Source organism: Diadema antillarum, unplaced genomic scaffold (assembly GCF_040938485.1).
Source record: "Diadema antillarum isolate AM-2024a unplaced genomic scaffold, OU_Dant_1.0 seq00000188_RagTag, whole genome shotgun sequence".
In the NCBI taxonomy this organism is placed as follows: domain Eukaryota; kingdom Metazoa; phylum Echinodermata; class Echinoidea; order Diadematoida; family Diadematidae; genus Diadema; species Diadema antillarum.
In genome coordinates, this window is record NW_027271252.1 from 664,965 (window position 1) to 686,448 (window position 21,484).

Consider the following 21,484-nt stretch of genomic DNA (forward strand, 5'->3'; position numbering starts at 1 on the left):
ATCAGAATCAAGAAAATATGATTTGTTTGTTTTTATTAGCAATTTGGTTTGCTATAGTTTACTATAGTAATGATAATACTACTACTAATAATAATGGTAATGATACAATACATTTTATACACAAGGCACTTGATATGGATGTTTAAAAGCGCACAAGGGTGTGCAACCCTTTCCATTTTTAAACCAAAGTATGATTTTTGCCTGAAAGATAGGTTTTGACTCTGCATTAGATTTTTTTTTTTTTCTAAATCCACAGAGGTCGTTAACCTTTATATGGCGGGCATAATCGTAGGTGTACAGTGAGTAGGTGACCAGTGAGTGTGTACAGTGAGTTTACTTGCATATCAAGTTGTATGTATGCGGTGTGATGCTTCTTCACCACAAACACTATTGTCCTGCTCCTTATTCTCTTGTGTGTTTTTTTCCCCATTTTTCAAATAATATGGTTAAAGTCTCTGTGTGTTTTATTTTTTCTGGTTGATTTCACGACAGCTCACACCCCAGCAGGCATCCTCCTTCTTGGCACCGTTCGCAGAACTGGTGGCAAAGACGCTGAAGTGAGTAGTGTGTTCAATGGGCATTCACACTATTACAAGGGGCTTTGCAGGATAATTGCAATGACTGTAAAAGCTCTCATTTTTGCGAGGGTTTAATTTTCATGAATTTTGCCAGTTACTGTTGAATGGCAAATTTAACAACACACGAAAATGTCGCCATGCTAGTGTAATAGTGCACTTTAATACCACAGCCTTGGTGTCAAATTGCGAAAACAGCACCTCGCTAAAATGTCCGTGACCTGATTCGCAAAAATATCTGTATGTGAAAATAACAGCTTATACAGTAATTGCATATCCCCAATATCAATTGCAACTTGGAAATTTACTGCAAGCTTGCTTCTCACAACAAAAAGTTGCATTTGATTGCGATTAATTGCAACTTGTGATTGATTGCAAGTGTGCTTCTTGCAACGAAAAGTTGTGATTGATTGCAAGTTACGTTTGATCTGTCAGTTGCAATATGTGCCAAAAATATTTGCAATTTATTGCTAAGTCGACTTACTTGAAATGCCCCCTTAGTCTATCAAGATTGAATACCATAGTGACGACCTTTAACTTTCATGATCTTATGATACTTAGTCTAATTTTGATGTAAATAATTAGCTCTCATCATGTGATGGTATGGGGTCAGTGGTATATCCTCTGTAAATTTTCTTTCTGTTTCGAATTGGTTGAAACTGCATGTTTATTTATGTAAGTTCTTTTTTCCATTTTTTTTTTGAATATTATATTTGATTTGGATCTGTAAATTGAACCAGATGTTACTACTGCCAGTCAAGAACTGTGAAAAATTCAAGGTTCCTAGCCTCAAAGAGAGAGAGAGAGAGAAAAAAAAAAAGAAAATGTAAAAGCAGAGGTTCAATTAGTTTGATATGAAAATTGAACCTGAAACGAGAGCCAGAGAAATTAGTGTTCACAATCTGTTTAAGAGTGATATTTCACTTTCACACTGATGAGAAAATGATCACAGAGTGTCCCAAGGCCTTGTATTAATTCATTCTAGAGTTAGAATGTCCATCAGCAGTTCTTCAGCAGAAATGCACTCATAAAAATCAACCAATTTTGTTTTCACTGTGAAAAACATGTTAGATGAGCTGGTATGAACTCTTGGCAATCATTGGTCCTGTAGATGTTTTCTTAAACAAGGATGCCAGTTTTCAGGCAGAAGCCTTAATTCAGGCCCTGTGTAGTATCAAAGTTCAGGCCCTTTTTGTATACACAGTAGCTTCATGTACAGGTACAGTGCACTCTAATTATAATGAACACGATTATAACAAAATTCTGGTTACAACGAAATAAAAATCCAGGTCGAAAAATTATCGGCTCTATGTTTTTTTTTTTAAATTTATTTGTTCGGTTTTAACAAAATTTTGATATAACAAAAGAAAACTGCCAGTCCCGAGGACTTTGTTATAATGGGAGTCCGCTGTATTTTATGCCCTCTCTTTCATTCCAACTGGCATTCCTACATGAAATAACTTACACCTTGCTTATTGTACATTGATCTGGCATGAAAAAAAAAAATGCATGACATGAAAGTCTATATTCTTAATATGAACACGTAGTGTGAGAAAAGAATCCTTAATAAGGTGAGTTTGCTCCATCTTCTTTTTGTTTGCAGCAAGAAGCTGAGAGATGTAATGCTTGAAGACATCTTTCAAGATGTGGTTGAGAGGTCAAACGTCGGAGAGGAAAAGGAAGAGGAGGAGGAGGAGGATGAAGGGATAGCATCAGATGAGGATAGGACCAAGAAGAGCGACAAGAAAAAGAAAGGACATAAAACAGGTAAATTTATAGTATAGAGGTTGTAATATCCATAGTGTACTTTAGTGAAGCTATTGTGTGCTTGATAATATGAATTTGCATTGATAAATGTTGCTATAAAGGAAACCAAAACCCAAAGAGATACAGTATGTGGATTGAGTGAAAGCAGCAACATTAGTAGAACACATCAGTGAAAGTTTGAGGAAAACTGGACAATCCGTGCAAAAAATTTGAATTTTTAAAGATTTGGTGTTGGAGCTGCTGGATGAGGAGACTACTTGAGGTTATGATGTCATGTTTGGACAACAATATAAAGAAAATATAAAGGGAATTCCACAAAAAATTCACTCTTTTAGCATAATGAAAGAGCACTTGACTAACTGCTTTCAGAAAGCAGGGGGAATAATTGCTACCCTTAACATATGTCAGTATCAAGTTGGTAGAATGTGTAATTTTCATAAAAAATGAATTTTTGTGTAATTCCCAATATACATGTATATTTTTATGCCTCCGCCACGAAGTGGTGCCGGAGGCATTATGTTTTCGGGTTGTCCGTCCGTCCGTCCGTCCGTCCTTCCTTCCGTCCGTCCGTCCGTCCGTCCGTAATGAATTTTGTGGACAAGGTAACTATCAAAACCTGTTGAGGTATCCTAATGAAACTTGGCATGTATGTGTATTAGGGGGTGAAGTTGTGCCTATCAACTTTTGGATGCACATGCTCAAGGTCAAAGGTCAAAAGGTCAAGGTCAAATACATAAAATTTCACTATTTCCACCATATCTATTGAATGCCTGAAGATATTTTCTTGAAACTTAGTGTATACATGTATTACCCAATTAAGATTCTCTGGTGAAAGTTTAGGTCATGAGGTCAAAGGTCAAAGGTCAAGAGGTCAGGGTCAAATACATAAAATTTCATTTTTTCCACCATATCTATTGAACGCCTGAAGATATTTTCTTGAAACTTAGTGTATACATGTATTACCCAATTAAGATTCTCTGGTGAGAGGTCAAAGGTCAAAAGGTCAGGGTCAAATACATAAAATTTCATTTTTTCCACCATATCTATTGAATGCCAGAAGATATTTTCTTGAAACTTAGTGTATACATGTATTACCCAATTAAGATTCTCTGGTGAAAGTTTGGGTCATGTGGTCAAAGGTCAAAAGGTCAGGGTCAAATACATAAAATTTCACTATTTCCACCTTATCTATTGAATGCCTGAAGATATTTTCTTGAAACTTAGTGTATACATGCATTACCCAATTAAGATTCTCTGGTGAAAGTTTGGGTCATGAGGTCAAAGGTCAAAGGTCAAGTAAAAATATTAAAACGTCTTTTTTTTTCTCCGTACCTTGGAAAATTGTTCAAGGTATCTTCATGGAACATACATACAATGTACTGACTGGAATTGATTATCTAGAGAATGTAGGGTTCATGGGGTCAAAGGTCAGGGGTCAAAGGTCAAGTGCAACACTTCAAAATTTTACTATTTCCCTCATATTTATGCAAATCCAGCAGGGTTATTTTTTTTTTACACTTGGTGTATGCATGTGTAACCTAATAGAAATTCTCTGGAAATTCTCTTCTTTTGCCTCAAAGGTCAAAGGGTCAAAGATCAAGTGAAAGTGCTGAACTAACTTTTTCCTCCATATCTCAGAAGTGGCTCAAGTGATCTTGAAACTTAGTACATATTATGCATGTTCTACCTGAAAGTGATTATCTTATGAATTTTAGGGTCAAGGGCCAGATGAAAATGGTAACAATTTACTATTCAATTCAGAAATTCACACCAATTCTCCACACCTGTACCTTGAAAATTACTCAATGCCTAAATGTATGAATGGGTCAAAGTCAAGTTAAAGTCCTTAAATCCCTAGATACATGCTCTCCTATTCATCCACTTAAACCTACAAATGTAGGTCAAGGAAGGTGAACATTCAACACATTTGTGACAAATTTGTTATTTCAATATTTTGCCAATTTTGTGAAAATGTAATTACACATTGTCCACATGTACTATCTAGACCTATCGGGAAAATCATGCATTATGGCGGAGGCATACCAGTCGCCAAAGCGACATTTCTAGTTTATATTGTTGTCCACACATAACCTCACACACTGTAATCTCTAGTAGTCACCTCATTCATCATTCAGCGGTTCCAATGCCAAAACTTAAAAAATTCATAACTTTTGCATCGATTGTTCGATTTTCCTCAAACTTTCATAGATGTGTTCTACTATTGTTGCTGCTTTCACTCAATCCACATTTCTCTTTGGGTTGTGGTTTCTTTTGATAAAAGGAGTGTATGCAAGTTTATGCTGCTAGCAGGAATGAGCACACTGCTTGTGTAGCCGAATCTTGTCACTGTACTTTTGCTTTAAAAGGACATTCCAGACGATTTTCATAATTTCACATCATGTAGTACATAAATCGACAACTCCATGTGCAGATTTGTGAAATTTATTGTGTTTTTTTAGCAGAGAAAAAATACTTTGAAAAACCTGTAAAATCAAATTTCACTGAACAAGGATGATGCCATAGGAGGTTCACATATTTCAGAAATGTAGCAGTGTAATCCATTATAATACCGCTTGCTTGCGAGTTCACCTATGTATAATCTATGCATGCCTTCTTCTTTTGTTATGTTTCCTTGAGCCACAACTCATGCATTCTTATGGTGACTCTGCCATGTCATCCTTGTTCATTGCAATTTGTTTTGAATTTTGAAAATGATCTTATTCTTCATCCAAATTATCACAAATTCTGAAACTCTGTCCTCAGTACAACTAATTTATAGTTGTTCAAATGAAAAAAATCTGAAAATCATCCAGAGGTCTCCTTTAATGCTGGAGTTGTGTGCAATATTTCTTTGATTAAACAAAAATATATCTCTCACATGGAGGAGGTCTGGGGATGGCACATTTGTAATGATCTTTTACCATGTATCTTTTAACTTGGTCTAGCTTGAAGTTAATTATATTTTTAATGCATTACTTAGTGAATGGTACATGTACATTTATAGGTTTTCAACGAACATACACGTGTATGTTTGGGCTGTTTTGACGTAAGGCAATTTCAGTGAATGTCATGTTGTTGGTAATTGTAAATTCTTCCTGTGAAATTAGAAGTAATATTCAATAGTCTCAACTTGCTTTCCAAATATATTCAGTGGAGAAGATGCGTTGTATGGTTGAAAAAGAAAATGGATAAATGTTTTGCCATTGTCAGTGAATACACATAGATTACCATAAAAAGGGAGATGGCATCACGTACAAAATGTCAATATGTTACTTGACCCTAAAAAGACTGGGGGGCTTTTTGGGCCCCCCCCCCCCCTCGACATTTTTTGTGATAAATCTGGAACGAAAAAATCTCGCGCCGCGATGTTTTACGACTTTTTTTTTTTTAAGTCTTGCACAACTTTTGAGACCAAATTCATGACACCCAGGTACGTGGTTCTGAAGTTATGCAATATTTTGTAAGTGCATGTCAGACCCGAAATTGCTCAAAAATGTGATTTCATGTACAAATCCAATGCAAATTCTGTTTCTGACCAAAATTCACAAATGTATCGTTATTTTAACTTTTACCTATCAAAATCAATTAATTTCATGTTTTTTATGATTGAAATAGTGTCGCCGATGATTTCCAATGAAAAAAACAATGAAAAACAAAAAATTCGAAAACATCGAAATACATAAGAAATTTGAAAAAACAATGAAATACATAAGAAAAAAATTTTGATACCGCCGTTTTTTTGATGTACATTCAATAAGAATTCTACACAGAGTACCTAAACCAAAAATTAGCAGTTTTGGACATTTAATTATAGATTTACATCCATTTTTTTAAATTCATGCATAGATAAGCATGATTAATTTATCAAAAATGATTGTGAATATTTGTGAAATAATTACCTATTCTGTTTTGTAGATCACCTTGTGGGTGACACGCATGCCAATTTTCCTTGCGATCGCACAGTCAACGGCCGAGATCTTGGGGGGGGGGCCAATGAGCCCCCCCTCCCCCCCCCCCCCCCCCCAGTCCTACAAGGCATCAAAATAGCCCAGTCTTTTTAGGGTTAAACATAGAACTTAACCGTGAATGTCCAACTTACTCAAGGATATTGAAACACAACTTATGAGTAATGTTTCAAACTGAAGGCAGTGATGAGTGAATACCAGTTTTCCTTTTGGTTTTTGTTTTTATAGCCAAGAAAAGGAGGAGGAAGGGAGATCAGGATGAAGATGAAGATGAAGATGAAGATGATGAGGAGGAGGAGGACGTTGATATTTTGGAGAAAGTCATGTTTCCCGAAGAGATGGTGCCACCTTTAGAGGTAAGAAATCTCCCTTCTCTGTTTCTTGCATCTCCAAAAAATATCTTTAGTGCATGAGCTGTTAAATATTTTCATGAGGGTTTAGTTTTTGCAAATTTCTCGAATCACTGCTGGACCGCGAATTCAATAGCAGGTGAAGGTGTCGCCATGTGCTCGGGTAATGGTGCACTTACTATTAGCCTCGGTGTCAATTCGCGAAAATGTCTTTGACCTCCTCATTCGGGAAAATATCTGTACACGAAAATATCAGCTTATACATAGGCCTACAGTATCTGGTGGCTAGGATGCCAGAGTCCTAGTGGTCGGTGTGCTTGGCTAGTGGTAACTAGGTAGGTCCTGGGTGCAAGCCAGACCACAATGCTTCTGTCCTTGTGCATTGTTTGACGAAAGAAATGTTGACTTTTAATGTGGCTTAATGCAAGGGAGAGTAAATAATGACATATCATGCCACAATGAAATCTTTATCTGCTGTAAAGTCATTTGTAATTATATTATAATTGTAATTTGTAACATGCACCCAAAACCTACAGCAGAATGGGGGACAATGCTTTTGTGATGACTGCACTGCAATTGTGGAACAATCTACCTCGGTTCATCCGCATTTCCCCATCCCTTGATGTCTTCAAGAAGAATCTTATGACTTTTCTTTTAATGCCAATTTGTGACTGATTTTTGTTGTAAAGTGCTGTGAAACCAGTCATTGACTGTGTAAGAGTGCTACAAATGTATATAGATGATGTGATTGTATTGTTTTTTTTTGTTTTTTTTTCCAGCTTTATTTTCCCAATTCACATGCTGCTTCATATACCAAATACATGCATAATAATGAATAGTACATTATGGAAAAAAAATTGTATTGTATTGTAATTTTTGTCTGTATTGAGATGAAAAAAAAATGATAATGCCTGCCCTTTTTCCTCATTCTGAATATCAATTCTAATCAGAGCTTTGACCTAACCCCTCTCTCAACAGTACGATTATGGGGCAATTGCCGACATGTTATTCAAACAAGCCAGCGAAAAGAACATTCCGGCACGCAACAGAAAGCCAGTTTACAGGATGGTGACCAGGTAAGGGATGAAAATATCTGTGTGGCATTAGACTATTGGACTATAGGCTTGGCTTCATCTGCTCACTAGCAACAAACCTGGAAGTCTTTGCTCTTTGGTTATGAGTTATACAATGTAGGTGTTTAGTATGTCTGAGAAAGAGTTGCCACTGATGTTACATCTCCAAATGCAAGATTAAGGTGATTCTTCGTCATCTGTCGTTTGTGCCTGTTTGTGCCAGCTGACTATTTCTAGTCACTTGAGATGGACCACAAGGGGTCGGCATCATTTGCCCATTTTCTGGTGTGGGTATATGTGGGTGGACCACTTTGCCGGGTTAGCACCCTGCTGCTCTTTGAGATGAATGAATGGAGTGAGATCATTTGCTTGTGTAAGTCGGGACTCGCACACACTGGGAATAGTTGGCAAACTGTATGAAAAGGGCCCATCAGCCATACAGGGCTGCATGCCTACCCATATTTTCTACTGGTACAGCCTGTCTGTCAGACCAATAGGTGCCCAGTTTTTCCATCTTTTACTGGTCCATTCCTTAAAAAGTTACTGGTCCGACAGTGATTTTCACTGGTCAGGGATGGTCGGACCAGTGCCAGTGTGCAGCGTTGCCATACAAATTACTGTGTGACAGAGAGAAGTGTTAATATTTTAATAGTAAGTTACTGTGGAGATCACTTTTACTCATTCATTAGTAAGAAACCATTATTCTATGGGGCCTAGAGAAAGGTTCTAGTTAATACTCTTACAGTGTGTAGGCTGCAGTTATTTATTCAAATTTTACTCAGTTACAAATGAAAGATTATGGATGAGTTTGGCAAGTCTATATCTACAATCGAATTTGCTCTGTGATGAGATGTTTTTGATCATAGAAGTGATTGTGTTTGCAAGTGTGTGGTTAAAAAAGATAATGGAAAATTTGATTTGTAACCGGCGACAACGGTTTCAGGCAAAAGTCGGGAATTTTGAAAATTCATTTTTTCACTGAATCACATTGCCCATTTCCTAAGCTTTGCATTGATATAAAACACTTGTATTCTTTGGCACCATAAGTAGGCATAGAAAGAGAAATAAAATGCACTTTTTAAGTTGTTAGCCTCACAAAATTGCGAGAAAACAGGCTTTGAACATTCACCTCTTTCTCAAAGACTATGTCCGAGCACGATGCGAGGGGAGAATCACCCATCCGTACGATGGTGCCATTCAATGTTAAGCTCCGCCTCTAGCAACCACATCGCCTTCTGATTGGCTCACTGAGAGAGTCAAATTTCCCGGGCACCTTCCTCGGAGCTCAGCGTATGGAGCCGAAAAGCAATGCGTTTCGCTCAGATTTGTTTACAGTACGTCTTTCAAGACGGTGAATACGATAATTGCACGTACAGCTGTATGGTGTACATGTACATGTGTATTTGGTGCACGCATTACGCAATGACATCCACACGCCATGACCGTGTGCATATAACAGGAGCGGTGGCGAATCCACACATTTCCAAATCGCGTTTTCGTTGTGGTTGATTTGTCTATATCATTGGCGACCCTTTTGAAGGCAGAACATTGCTTGTGCTGGCAAGGGTCACGCTTCCTGTTTGTGTTGTTTTTACAAGACACGCATGTGTTGCTTTGTTCAGTGGTGCTAAGTAAATCAAAACAAACAAACAAACAAACTCGACTCGTTAGTTTGGTGCGATCTTGACGTGTAGTATTTGAATATAATTAGTCACATGTGACCGCTCCTTTCCTCTCATCTACCTTCATGCTGTCATAATTTCTACAACATGTACAAGTAGACAAGTTTGAGAATATCTAGTTTTCTTTTCACACGGTTATGTCACGCTACATGATTTTTGTTTCATTTCCGTTGTCGAACATTGCGGTAGAATAGTTTGGATAGAAAGCCAAACGAAGAGCACGCACTACACAGCGAGCGTATATAAACCACTATAGCATGAACAATGGAGCATGTAATCGTGCACGCGTGGACAATGCATTTCCCAAACGCTGCAACTGGTGTCTCGAAAGCCGAATTATGTAAATGTATGCGACGCACCAGCCAATCGCATGCGAGACCCCGCGCCGTAGCAACACTGGGGATATTGGCGCGGAGTTCAAAAGAAGCTCGAAACTGACGAGTGTGATCCAACATAGGGTGCTTAAAATTCCATTTTCGATAGGAAAAACGTAGTCTTATGCTATGAAATTTAGTGTAGATGTAGAAAACATATCAAAGATTCGATTACTGCAAAAAACCTAAATCGACAAAAATAATGGTCAAAATCTTTGTACCCCGCCTAGGAGGGAATTTGCTCTTGCGACTTTTGCCTGAAACTGTTGTCGCGGGTCACATTTGGGAAAAATGAACATTTTATTGTCAGTAAATTACATACAAGTAGCATGTTTTCCTGTATGCAACCAAAAGGACCTAGCTTGTTGCATTGATTTTTATCCTATTCCTCACATGTGCAGGGATGCCAAGCTCAAACAAATTTTATGAGTGAGATTTTCATGACTCGGCATCTCGGCGCGCGAATGTGTGCGCGAGCGAAGGTGTGGGAGGGGTTCCCTCCCCTCCTCCCATGGTAGGGAGCTTTTTCATTTAATTTTCAGCTCTTTATGGTACGAGCAGGTGCATTTTTTTACTTATTTTGAAAGACAAAAGGAAGTGCAACTATCACTTTAATCCTTTAAGCTATGCTCTTTATTATAGGCCCAAGTTGCAGACTTCGCCCGATGCGTGAGAAAAATGGGTGCCATGCGTGAGATCGTGAGACGCCCCCTATATGCTTGAGTCTCATGCAGAATGCGTGAGACTTGGCAGCTCTGCATGTGCTGCACATGAAATGCTCAAAAGTCATGATTTAATACAGAAAAAAAAAAATCACCTGTTGTGGGAAGATATATGACAGCAAAAAGCTTCATAATTAGCTTGACTCAGAATATATCAGGCAATTATTTTGTTGAACGCTCTGTGAGATACAGGGAGTAACTCATTTTATACACACATTTGCAATATAAATTTTTGATGTATTTTTAAGCATGAAAATTGTATCTGGATTCTGCTTGAGAGGGATACTGCAACTTAATATTTTTAATTTGATTAATACTTGGAATGATCTTGATATTGATGGTTTTTATTCCAAATGTTTGCTGATGTGTTGTTTAGTTGCATGCCTGTAGCTGAGACCTTTCTCTGAAAGATGGATTCTCAGCAATGTGATGAGTTTGCTGTGAAGTCTGATCTATAGAAATGCCATATCTTCCCCCAACACTGTAAAGTTAACTATAAGAAATGAATGAAGTCCTAAAGCTACAAAACCTGTCAGAATCCAAATTCATGTCAATTTGGTACAAAAAAAGACAAAGGAAACACAAATGGAACAAACAAACATCGAATGAAGCTTGCCTGCAATAATCAGGCCTTTCACTTCTTTCACCATCTGATTTCTAGGTTCCAGAGTCTGGCGAAAGGCATCTACCCGATGAGGAACCTTCTCGAGGAGATCAGGAATGAGAAAGATAACGACTATCTCCAGGACGACCTGCCCTGGTGGAAGAAGCTGCAAGCCATCGAGAAGGCGAAGAAGAAGAAGAAGAGGAGGAAGAGGAGGAGGGGGAAGAAAGGAGCAAAGGGCGGAGATGGGGATGACGACGACGACGATGGAGAGGAAGATACTATTGATGATGATGATGAGGAGGAGGTTGCTAGGAAACGGCCAAGGAAGATGGGCAAAGAGACCGCTTTGAGTGGACATGATGCAGGAAGAGCAAGAGAGGAGGATGAAGTGGAGACGGAGGCTGTGGAGACCGAAAGCAAAAAGAAAAAGAAGAAGAAAACGAAAAGAAAGACAAGTGGTGAGAGTAATACTGCAGACATGGCAGAGGATGATGGGACAAATGAGAGCAGGCCTATGGAGAGCGATGAGACGAAACCTTCCAAATCAAAAAGGAAGTTGGGCGGCAAGGCGAACCTCACTAGGGAAGATGGTGCTACGGAATCATCAGACAAGGAATCTCTCGTGGAAGCCAGATTGCAGGCTGCAGTCGAAGGCGACAAGAGGGCTGAGGCTGCTGAGGATGATTTTGATATGCCAATGAAGTCCAAGAAAAACAAGAAGAAGCATAAAAAGGCGGCGGCAATCAGCGAGGACGCGCCCACCCCAAACGCAGACACTGATGCCACGCCCAAACTGGAAGTTGTTCCTGCCGACAAAGATGCAGTATTAAAGTCACCATTCTTGGTTGATTCTTCAAAAAAAGTGCTTGATGGACACCAAGAGAATGAAGATGTGCCAGCGGAAACTCCGAGGAGGAAATCTAAGAAAGGAAAGAAGAGCAAGAAGATGACCCTGACAGAGTCTGATACCGGTGTCCCAGAAATGGGTGATGACGTTGCCATGCCAACGGAAACCCCAATGGAGATCAACATGAGTAGGGGGAAGGACTCTACAGAGCAGAAATCTGAGCGCAAATTGTCGGTCTTCGCGTCCTTTCAGAAAGTGGAGACGCCGGTGGCTTACGTGAAGAAGTCAAAACACCGGAGTGAAGTACCGAGCACCCTGCCGAGGGCAAAAGCCAAGGTTAGCTATAATGCGCAACATTGATGATTTATTCACAACAAAGAAATAAACAAGGGAGCTTCATTCAATCCAATGGTGGCACTATAATTTGAAATAAAAGGGAACTGGGACATAATTGCATTTGAGCCAAAACTATGAAAATTTCAAGATTTTGTGTACAAACTATATGCCAAGTTGTGAGGTGATGACATCACATACTCATTTGAATATTCATATTGACTGTTCGAAAAGTGTTTTGTGAAAATTAATTAAACTTTACAAATTCATAAAAACTTCCCCTAATCTTTATCCAGTTGTGGTCAAATTTTCATTTGCTTTGCTTATGAAATGTTACCTTTTCTTATCAGACTGTCTTTTCAGTGGTTCAGAATTCAAAGGAGTTTTCCTTGTAAAGTTTATGACTTAAAAACATGGATATGATACACTATGAATTTACAGTACACATGTTTTTGTGTTTTTAGGAACATGCCGCTCCTCAAAATCCATAAGAGTTAACCATAGATAGTGTTTGTTACTTTTTTGTTCCTTGCAGAGCAAAGCACAGCCACAGTACACACCACCTATGACCAGGAAGCGGGTAAAAATTGCCCTCTCTCTTAACCAATTTCAAGGTAAGAAATGCTCATACCATTGTTTACTGCTTCTCACTTCTTGAATGACAGTAAAATGTGAAATTTACTTCCCAGAGGAACCGTAGAATTACACATTTTAAGCACAAAGAAATTAAATTCACTGTCTGTTGCCATATAAAACTTGTCTTGATATAATCCTTGGCTTTGTAACTTCTACTACTACTGCTATGACCATTACTGCTTTCTCTCATCAGTAATGCCATTTAACCCTATTCCCACCGGGGGGGGCATTTCCCCCCCCCCCCCCTCGACGTTTCGCGTGATTATTCCGCAACGCGTGATGCTCTCCCCGCGACATTTTATGACTTTTTTCTTTCAAGTATCGCGCAACTTTTGAGACCAAATTTGTCGCTCCTGGGCAAACCGTTTTGAAGCCACGCCCCTCTGAAAAAAATTTGTCGACCCAAAAATTGCTCAAAAACATGGATTTTGTGTACAAATCCAATGTAAATTGTGTTTTTGCAATTAATTCATATAGAAATGGATATTTTTACATTCAATGGCTGATAATGATTTATTCTAACCTGATTATGCTTTATAAAGTTTTTGCGACAAATTTTGACGAAAAAAAACCAACAAAAACAAAAAGTAAAAAACAACGAAATACATAAGAAATTCAACAAACAATAAAATACATAAGAAATAATTATGAAGCCGAATTTTTGCTTCAATACTATTGTTGAGGATATTGAAGAGAATATGTTCACCAAAAATAGAAGTCTTGGAGCTTTATTTTTTTTATTTATAGGCAAAATATTATTTTTGCGTAAATTAGCATAAATTAAATTAATATAAAATACATAGATTAAAATTTGAAAAATCTAACTATACAGTCTTAGGATAACATTGGCCTCTACCTTAAAGCAAATTTTCGCGAGGATCGCGCGATCCACGACCGAGATCTTAAGGGGGGGGCCAAAAAGGCCTCCCCCCTTCCCGATGGTTTCAAGTCCCTCAAAAAACCTGGTGGGATTAGGGTTAAGCATGATAATATGATGATTTATTTCTCCATTTGCGATGTTGTCTATCAAAGAATCATTTTGCATGGTCATAGAAATCATTGTTACGCGACAAACTTACACAAAAAAGGAAGATAACAGAATCCCATTATACATGTATTGTACAACAACATCTTTTAGGATTCAAGACGATCATTATAGATGATTATGGGAATGCAGTGCCTAAGGGCTCACATGCGTAGGGGCAACAGTAAAATAATTACTTGTGTGGGTGCCAGCCCTTGTGTTGCTTCCCTGTTTATACTATTTGTAAATACATACTCTGTGCCATTTCCATGGGAATGTACATTATGTAACTTGTCATTGTCATTCGGCTGAATAAACAATAATACATGTAATTGTAATAGTATAGCAATAATAAAAGGTCACTGTTCTTACTATTAAACCTAATCCCAGGTGCTAGTGACTACAGACAGTCTGTAAAGGCAAGTCCTGGAGTCCCCTTCGATGGCACCAAGAAGCCAGCCCACTCCGCCCTGAAGCCGACGCCCGAGAGGCCCGCGAGCAAGGCGTCCAAGACTTCGGCCAAGGTTGCGGCCAAGGCAGCCTCGAAGAGGAGACGGTCGCAGGCTGTCGACTTCTTTTAGAGTCCAGAGGATGGTTAGTGTCCACTTGAGTGGACACTGATGGACAGAGCATGCCACGTGAAAGAATGGCAAGTGATATATCGCCTGTGCCTTTAATATCCAAAGCAGATATATTCAGAAAATGGGATGTACAGAATATCAGGGTATTTTATACAACACCTAAAAAGAATGTAGCTATCTGATTGGTCGATGGCCTATGACGTGACATTAAGTTAAAAGTTCCATCGCATGCTGTGGCTGTCAGCTGTGCAATTTTGTTCGAGCAAATATGGATAGCGCATGGCTGACTCACCCATTTCCATTGACTTCCCGTGTTAACTCACCATTGACTCGTTTGTTCATCCAATGGCTCAGACATCACAATAAACAAATATTTGCTGCGCATATTCGGCAATTGTTGTACAAGCGCGCTTACAAGCGCGCACTTTTGTCACTCATTTTTGTCAACAACTAACCAACGATCGGTTTCGCGTACGTACGTGATGACTGTGACTGTGCAGCTATTATTCGTCTTTCACAGAAAATGGTTGCCATTTCTGTGCTACATTCAAGGATCTGTGTGGACCACATCTGTAGACATTCTGAGGTGTTGTGTAAAACAAATAGTGTATGGTCTTTACTCGTGCAATGGAATAAGATTTCGCACTTGGTGAAAGATGAGATGCACTATTCAACTCGGCTTCGCCTCGTTGAATAGAGCACCTCTATCTTTCATCTCGTGCGAAATCTTGTACCATCGCACTCGTGACCATTCACTATTTGTATAGAGGGTAAAGCCAAACTTTCTTTCAAGCTAGATACCAATCATGATGACTCTGTATGTCTTGGCCCATGTTTTCAAGATTTAAAAAACCAAAACCGAAAGCAAAACGTTCAAAAGCAATAGCAAAATCCCATGCATGAAAAGGCACTCTTACAAGACGGCTTTGTCTAGAGGGTTTTCTAGCCAAGAAGTATTTGATGATCTTAGTGCCAAATCCTAAATTTTTGTTGCTCTGTGTATGCTGTTTCTGTTAATGTGATCATTATTTCTCTTTAATTTTGACAATACATTACCCTGGTAATTTTTTTAAAGTATCTTTTCAGAATGATATGCGTGTACTGGAATGGGGAGGTTTCATACATGTAACAAAGTTGACCTGTACCTAATTTTTGAAATCAGAATGTGTTTTGAGCAATCTGTAATCGCAGAGAAAGGGAGGATTCATAAATCATATTTTATGGTCTGTGACCATCTATCTTATGAAGGCTTGGGCTGCATTTGTCTATAGAGGACACTGCAATTTAGTGTTGTCATTTCCAGGATATTAAAGTAACACTTTTTTATCAGTCATCATATACAAATACTTCTTGTTGTTTGTCTCTTTATTCCAAAGAAATGCTGTGTGTCTTTTTGGTATGTAGAAATGTGCCTGTCAAATACCTTATCGTGGTTTTGTTTGCAGGTATGTGAGTGCTTGTCAGGTGCAGTGGCTTTGTTTGTTGTTGTTGTAAGCATATTAAAGGGAACGTACATGTTTGGTTGAGACCTAATTTCAGGTTTCTAACATTTTTAGGTGAGATAATGAGAAATCTCTTATGAAATATGAAAGAGCATATAATTCTATGAGGAATTCAACGTTTATTTGATGAAAACTAGTTTTGAAATGGCTGAGATATCCAAAAACAGAGCAATTCTAATAAAGTGGGGACCCACACTTTATTACGATTGCTTTGTTTTACTTTGTTTCTGGACGTTTTATTCCAAACCCGATTTTCATCAAATAAACTTTGAATTCCTCTTAAAATGGTATGCTCTGTGTTTTATCATAAGTGTTTTCTTGGTATCTCACAAAAAGTTAAAAGCCAAATTCTCATCTCCACCAATACTGTACCATCCCTTTAAAAGAGTCAATACACAGCACAACACAAAATGATTTCTGGGAGAGATTTTCTCAGTTTTTGCATGTTTGTATCAGTCACATTTTATTCATTTTTCATTATCATTGCTTCACAAATATATATAGATTCATTATTATACACTTTCTGATGAATACAGAGATAGTTTTTTTTTCTTTTACAGTTATTCAAAGGAAGCAAATATGAGCAAATTTTACATCACAAATAATACAATTTCTCATTCTTCAACACAGGGCAGACATCCTTTCATTGAAATTGGTGTACACGTACAAACTTCCAACCAGATACAAATGGGCTTGCTTGAAGACAAACTCCACAAAATCTTCGTCTACGATGATAGGTACAACAAAAATCCCAACTGCTGATTGGTTGTTGCTATATAGTAGCTGCAACAAGTTGGCAACATTTACGAAGCAAGTCTTTTTTGTGCTAGTCCTGGTCAGCTGACTGAATGATGTCTACAATTGTATGTGCATGCGTCACTAATTTACATCCACTGAAAGTTGCAGATGTACAGAGTATTTTGTATCAACCGGCTCCAGGCCTTACAGACTGAGAAAATGAACAAATACTTATTAAAAAAAGACATTGGAAATTGATGTAGAATACATGTATCTCTGATGACTGACTATCAAATATCCTGTCAATGTGGTATTGGTACTGTTTTGGAAAGGTGTCAGAGCCATGTTGTCACTTCACAATGAATACATTGGCATTACTATTTTGCTCAACCTACCAAAACTGGTGTCCGCAGTGCTACGACCTGCTTGACAACCACCATTCACAAACTACAGAACGTAAGATTTCAGCGTACGAACAATGGAATGACCAGAAATACTTCAAACTTTCAGTATCAACAAAGATTAGTTTTTGCTTTGCCTGCCCCCCCCCCCCCCCCCCCAACTGACACTAGCAATATCACTCTGCCCTACAAGCACTGGTAATTGCTGTACTTGCTACATACAGTCACTGTGCATAGTTGGAAAGAGCAACTTACGCCAAAGATTGTCAACAGGTCTGTTAAAACCTGATGCACAAAATTTCTGGAGTTTTTCTATCCAACCTCACATCTTGTCAATCACAGACTGAAGACTGGTCACAAAATGGCGATGACCAAAAAAGAAAGAAAAAAGATAATAGATATTCACAAAATGGATAACATTATAATGATGACAAAATACACTTTGTGAGAGAGACTACTGTCAGTCTGTTTTTCCCACCATACCTGGTGGAAAACTATCACTTTCAACCATCGAGTATTGCTGTGCGTAAAACGGCTTCACTTCGCAAAGAAACTACACATATTCTTATTTTTTGGCACACAAAAACCAACTGAATACAAAGTGCCTATTGTTGGCAAGAGAGAAGGGTAAAAGTTTGAATTTTTTAAAAGTGATTTCTCTTTTCATTGGAAGAACAGACTTTTGCACCACATGTGTAGGACTAGACTCTCACTCGGGCTACATGAGGATTACTGTGAAGAAATCCAGCAATCATCAAGGTTAGGTTTTTTGCGAGAATGGCAGACAAATTTCTCTAAAGAAACAACCTGCTGTGGCAAACGGGTATTTAAATCTATGGACCAGCTCTTGTTGTAGCAGGGACTATCCCTGCTTGCTGACAAGACAGAAACATATAGGGAATCTGAACATCAAGATCCTGTAGGCCTTTTCTCTCCCCTCCCACCCCCCCCCCCAAAAAAAGGAACAAGCCTCATTATCTTACCCTAATTCTACAATGAATTAACAAACTTGATATCAATGCGAATTCAGTGCTAAAGTACACATGTGAAACATTTTCTCTCTCTTTTTTTTTTATAATGTAGTAAATGGTTGGCAAGAAAATGCCTTATGTGGCTTTTACACTACAAGGAATGCAATCAGTAGAACGAAAATGGCTCGATCACAAGGATAGGGTCTGGATGGGAGACTGGCACTGTGATTCCGGGAATACTGTCCTCTGTGTGTGGCGATTGCAAGCTTCTGGGGTAAGGAACAGATATACAGTACACTCTCTACCAGTTAAAAAAGAATGCGACCACATGCCTGATGCAGGTGACATCAAGGGATGATGACAAGACCAATGATCATGCTGTCCTAATTTATTACCAAACTGCATGACCACAAAAAAAAACAAAAAAAAAAACTCAGCTATCATCTTAAACTGGAGCACAGATGACTTCAGCTGAAAATCAAAATGAGTGACAATTATTTTTATTCTGCCATCATTTGGTTTCATGCAGCTGCTGCCAGATACTAGAGACAGTTCCATGACATTTGCCTGCGACAAGTGCTCAGATGACATAATATCTGCACGCTATAAAAGCCAAACACAAATTCCACCCACAAACATAACCCTAACCTGAATCCTAATCCTTGCATCAAACTAAACCTAAAACCCTATCATAACCACAGGAGCAAATGCCATGTCACAGCTAGACAAATGTATGATGCCTCTTCAGACACGTCTGCATGCAGAAAATGGAAGCAACCGAAGATCAGGGCCCCGTTGCAAGAAAGTTGCAATCAATTGCAAATAATTGCTAATTTTGAAACAACCATTCTGATTGGCTCAGGGTCTGCCCTATTAAGAAGACATGCATGCAACAATGATTTTGATTGGCCAGTGACAATCAGTTGCAAGTTGCGTTTAAACGCAAAGTTTCTAGCAACAAGGCCCAGGTGTTGTAGGACAATGAAAAGCAGGGTAAAAAACTGGAACACAGTATGCACACTGACAGTAGTTGGAAAGCAGAAATGGAAGCACATTGAGATACCATTACTTGTTAAAAGTTTGATCATGGCAGCACTCTTCACTAATGATTAAATATTGCAAAAAGTAGACATCATTCACAGATACAGACAAGATAGGAAGGCAGATCCCAAATCCAGAAATAAATAGATAAAAAGAGAAGTACATTGTATGTATAAAACTGTTTTACAGTGAGAGGGCAGCATACCTGCAATTAGAATATTCACAGTTTGAACCATCTGTTCCTCTACTTCTTTGTATCTTGATTACATCATCACGAATCTATGCCAACAAAATCTGAGGGAAGTCAAGTACAGTGTAGATGAAAAAGACAAACTTGCAATTCCATTGAATTCATAAGCAGGAAAAGTTTGATTCTTTGAAACAAAAAGCAGAGAGCATTTAGTAAATTATTTTGCCAGTAAAGAGACTAATACTCCTATTCCTCCTTGCTCTCCCTGATAGAAGCTCTTCGATGCTTCACCAATTTACAACCAAGAAAGGTGCAAGCAATGGACAATATTCAATTGAAGACCTGAATATAAGAATGACCCAAGTCCAATTTTTGGCCAAATTCAGTTTGACATGGGAAATTGTAGCTTATGCATGGACTCATCTTGTGTGTAAATGATAAATCCTAATGACCCCCGGAAGTGCCTGAAATGAATGAGTTAAATCTTATAATAATGTAAGAATGAAGGACTTGGGTCATTCTTACATTCATATAATAGCACCCTCTCTCATCCTTCTCTCATCTCTATAGCAGAATAATCATGTGTATGAATCAAAGAACGACCCAAGTCCACCACACAAAATGGCCTCTCCACAATTAATGTAAATGTTAATTGTCATAATAATGAATGTTCTAATTTGTATAGACAATGTTGCCTTCCCATCACAGTTAAATAGAATATTATTGGACAAATAAAAAAGATATGAAGTTTTTTTTAGTTTACTCGAAACGGTCTTCCATGGACTTGGGTCGTTCTTATATTCATATACTCAACTATTTCTCAAGATGTCAAGAAGCTTTGCAACTCTGCATTGCCTGCCAAAATATATACCTAAAACACATTCATAGCAAATCTTCAACTGCTCAAGTCTGCTGCCTTCTCTGGCTACCCAGTTTGTGCGCCATTCTTGCAGGTTTGCCGTGTTCCCACGAAAACTGAGCTAACTTTGCACACTGTTGAATGAGTGTCGCCACTGTATCCGGTGGCACATGTTAAGTTAAAGATTACTGCAAACTCGCCTACTTTATCGAAAGAATTTCACATTCACAAACATAAAAGATGTATATCTCATTAACATTAACGACATACCAGGCAGTGAATTGTAGCATATGTCTTTCTTTTATACACATTTTCTTTTTTTTTTTGGTACAAATATGACTGAAATTCTCACCTCTGGTCAAGGTGAAATATTCTAACATTCTATGTACACGCATTTGTGCACTTCAATAGGTCCAAATTCTACACATTCAAAATCTTTCATGCACAGTAAAATAAATTCCTCTACATACAAGATAAAAAATCTGTGCATATTTCAGAGCATGAAAAGTTGTTTTCAAACTGAAAACAAAAACAAACAAAAAGTATGAAATTGAAGACCAGACAGACATGTACGGAGGAAAAGGTGCACTGGAAAAGTGATTGGCATACTACGACTAGGATGACCAGAATTGGAAACAAAATGTTTTGATATTTAATTTTGTTGGAAGGATGTGTGTCATTTTTTTTTTCAGTCTAGTAAAGACAATTCCTTTTTTCCTCTTATTACATTGAAGCAAAACTTCACAAAACTCCGGGGTTAACAACAAAGGATGCCTGCAGGGAAAACCATAAAAGTAAATGAAATTGAATTGAGCCAATGGCAAAATAATAAATAACATACTACATGTAGTCATCAGGGTTTTTGCAGTCTTTTCAACCTCTGTTTTGACCCTGTTAATCTAACTGAATTGAAATATGCTTTCATAAGCTCATACTCTTGTTCGTACACAAAAAAATTAAACTCAAAACCTTCAGGGAGTATTTTGCATGTACGTGTATGTCATGGTGCGACAAGAAATACTTTACTGTTTAGGGAAAATCGTACAAATCTAAAATGGGAAAAGGAGAATACATACAAAATGTCCAATGAATACATTCTGGCAGTTTGGAGTTTGAACATAATTGGACAGAAAAACTCAAATAATACTTTATTCTAGTTAAGTTCTGTGCTTCAATAGCATTGGACACAAAAAAAGGACACATTTACAAGCAGTAAAAAAATGGACATGATAAACACGAGGTAGTA

At 38.1% G+C, this 21,484-nt stretch overlaps 1 protein-coding gene across 1 annotated transcript in view; it reads left to right on the top strand.

Moving 5' to 3' along the window:
- Nucleotides 1–14,775, top strand: part of LOC139728636 (uncharacterized) — a 44,409-nt gene extending 29,634 nt beyond the window's left edge. The window contains exons 6-12 of the mRNA XM_071639575.1: nucleotides 493–557; nucleotides 2,179–2,342; nucleotides 6,536–6,663; nucleotides 7,636–7,733; nucleotides 11,170–12,298; nucleotides 12,831–12,909; nucleotides 14,346–14,775. Of these exons, the coding sequence (XP_071495676.1) occupies nucleotides 493–557; nucleotides 2,179–2,342; nucleotides 6,536–6,663; nucleotides 7,636–7,733; nucleotides 11,170–12,298; nucleotides 12,831–12,909; nucleotides 14,346–14,536 (1,854 nt within the window). The 3' untranslated portion in view covers nucleotides 14,537–14,775. The remainder of the gene's footprint in view (nucleotides 1–492; nucleotides 558–2,178; nucleotides 2,343–6,535; nucleotides 6,664–7,635; nucleotides 7,734–11,169; nucleotides 12,299–12,830; nucleotides 12,910–14,345) is intronic.
- The last annotated feature ends 6,709 nt before the right edge of the window (nucleotides 14,776–21,484 follow it).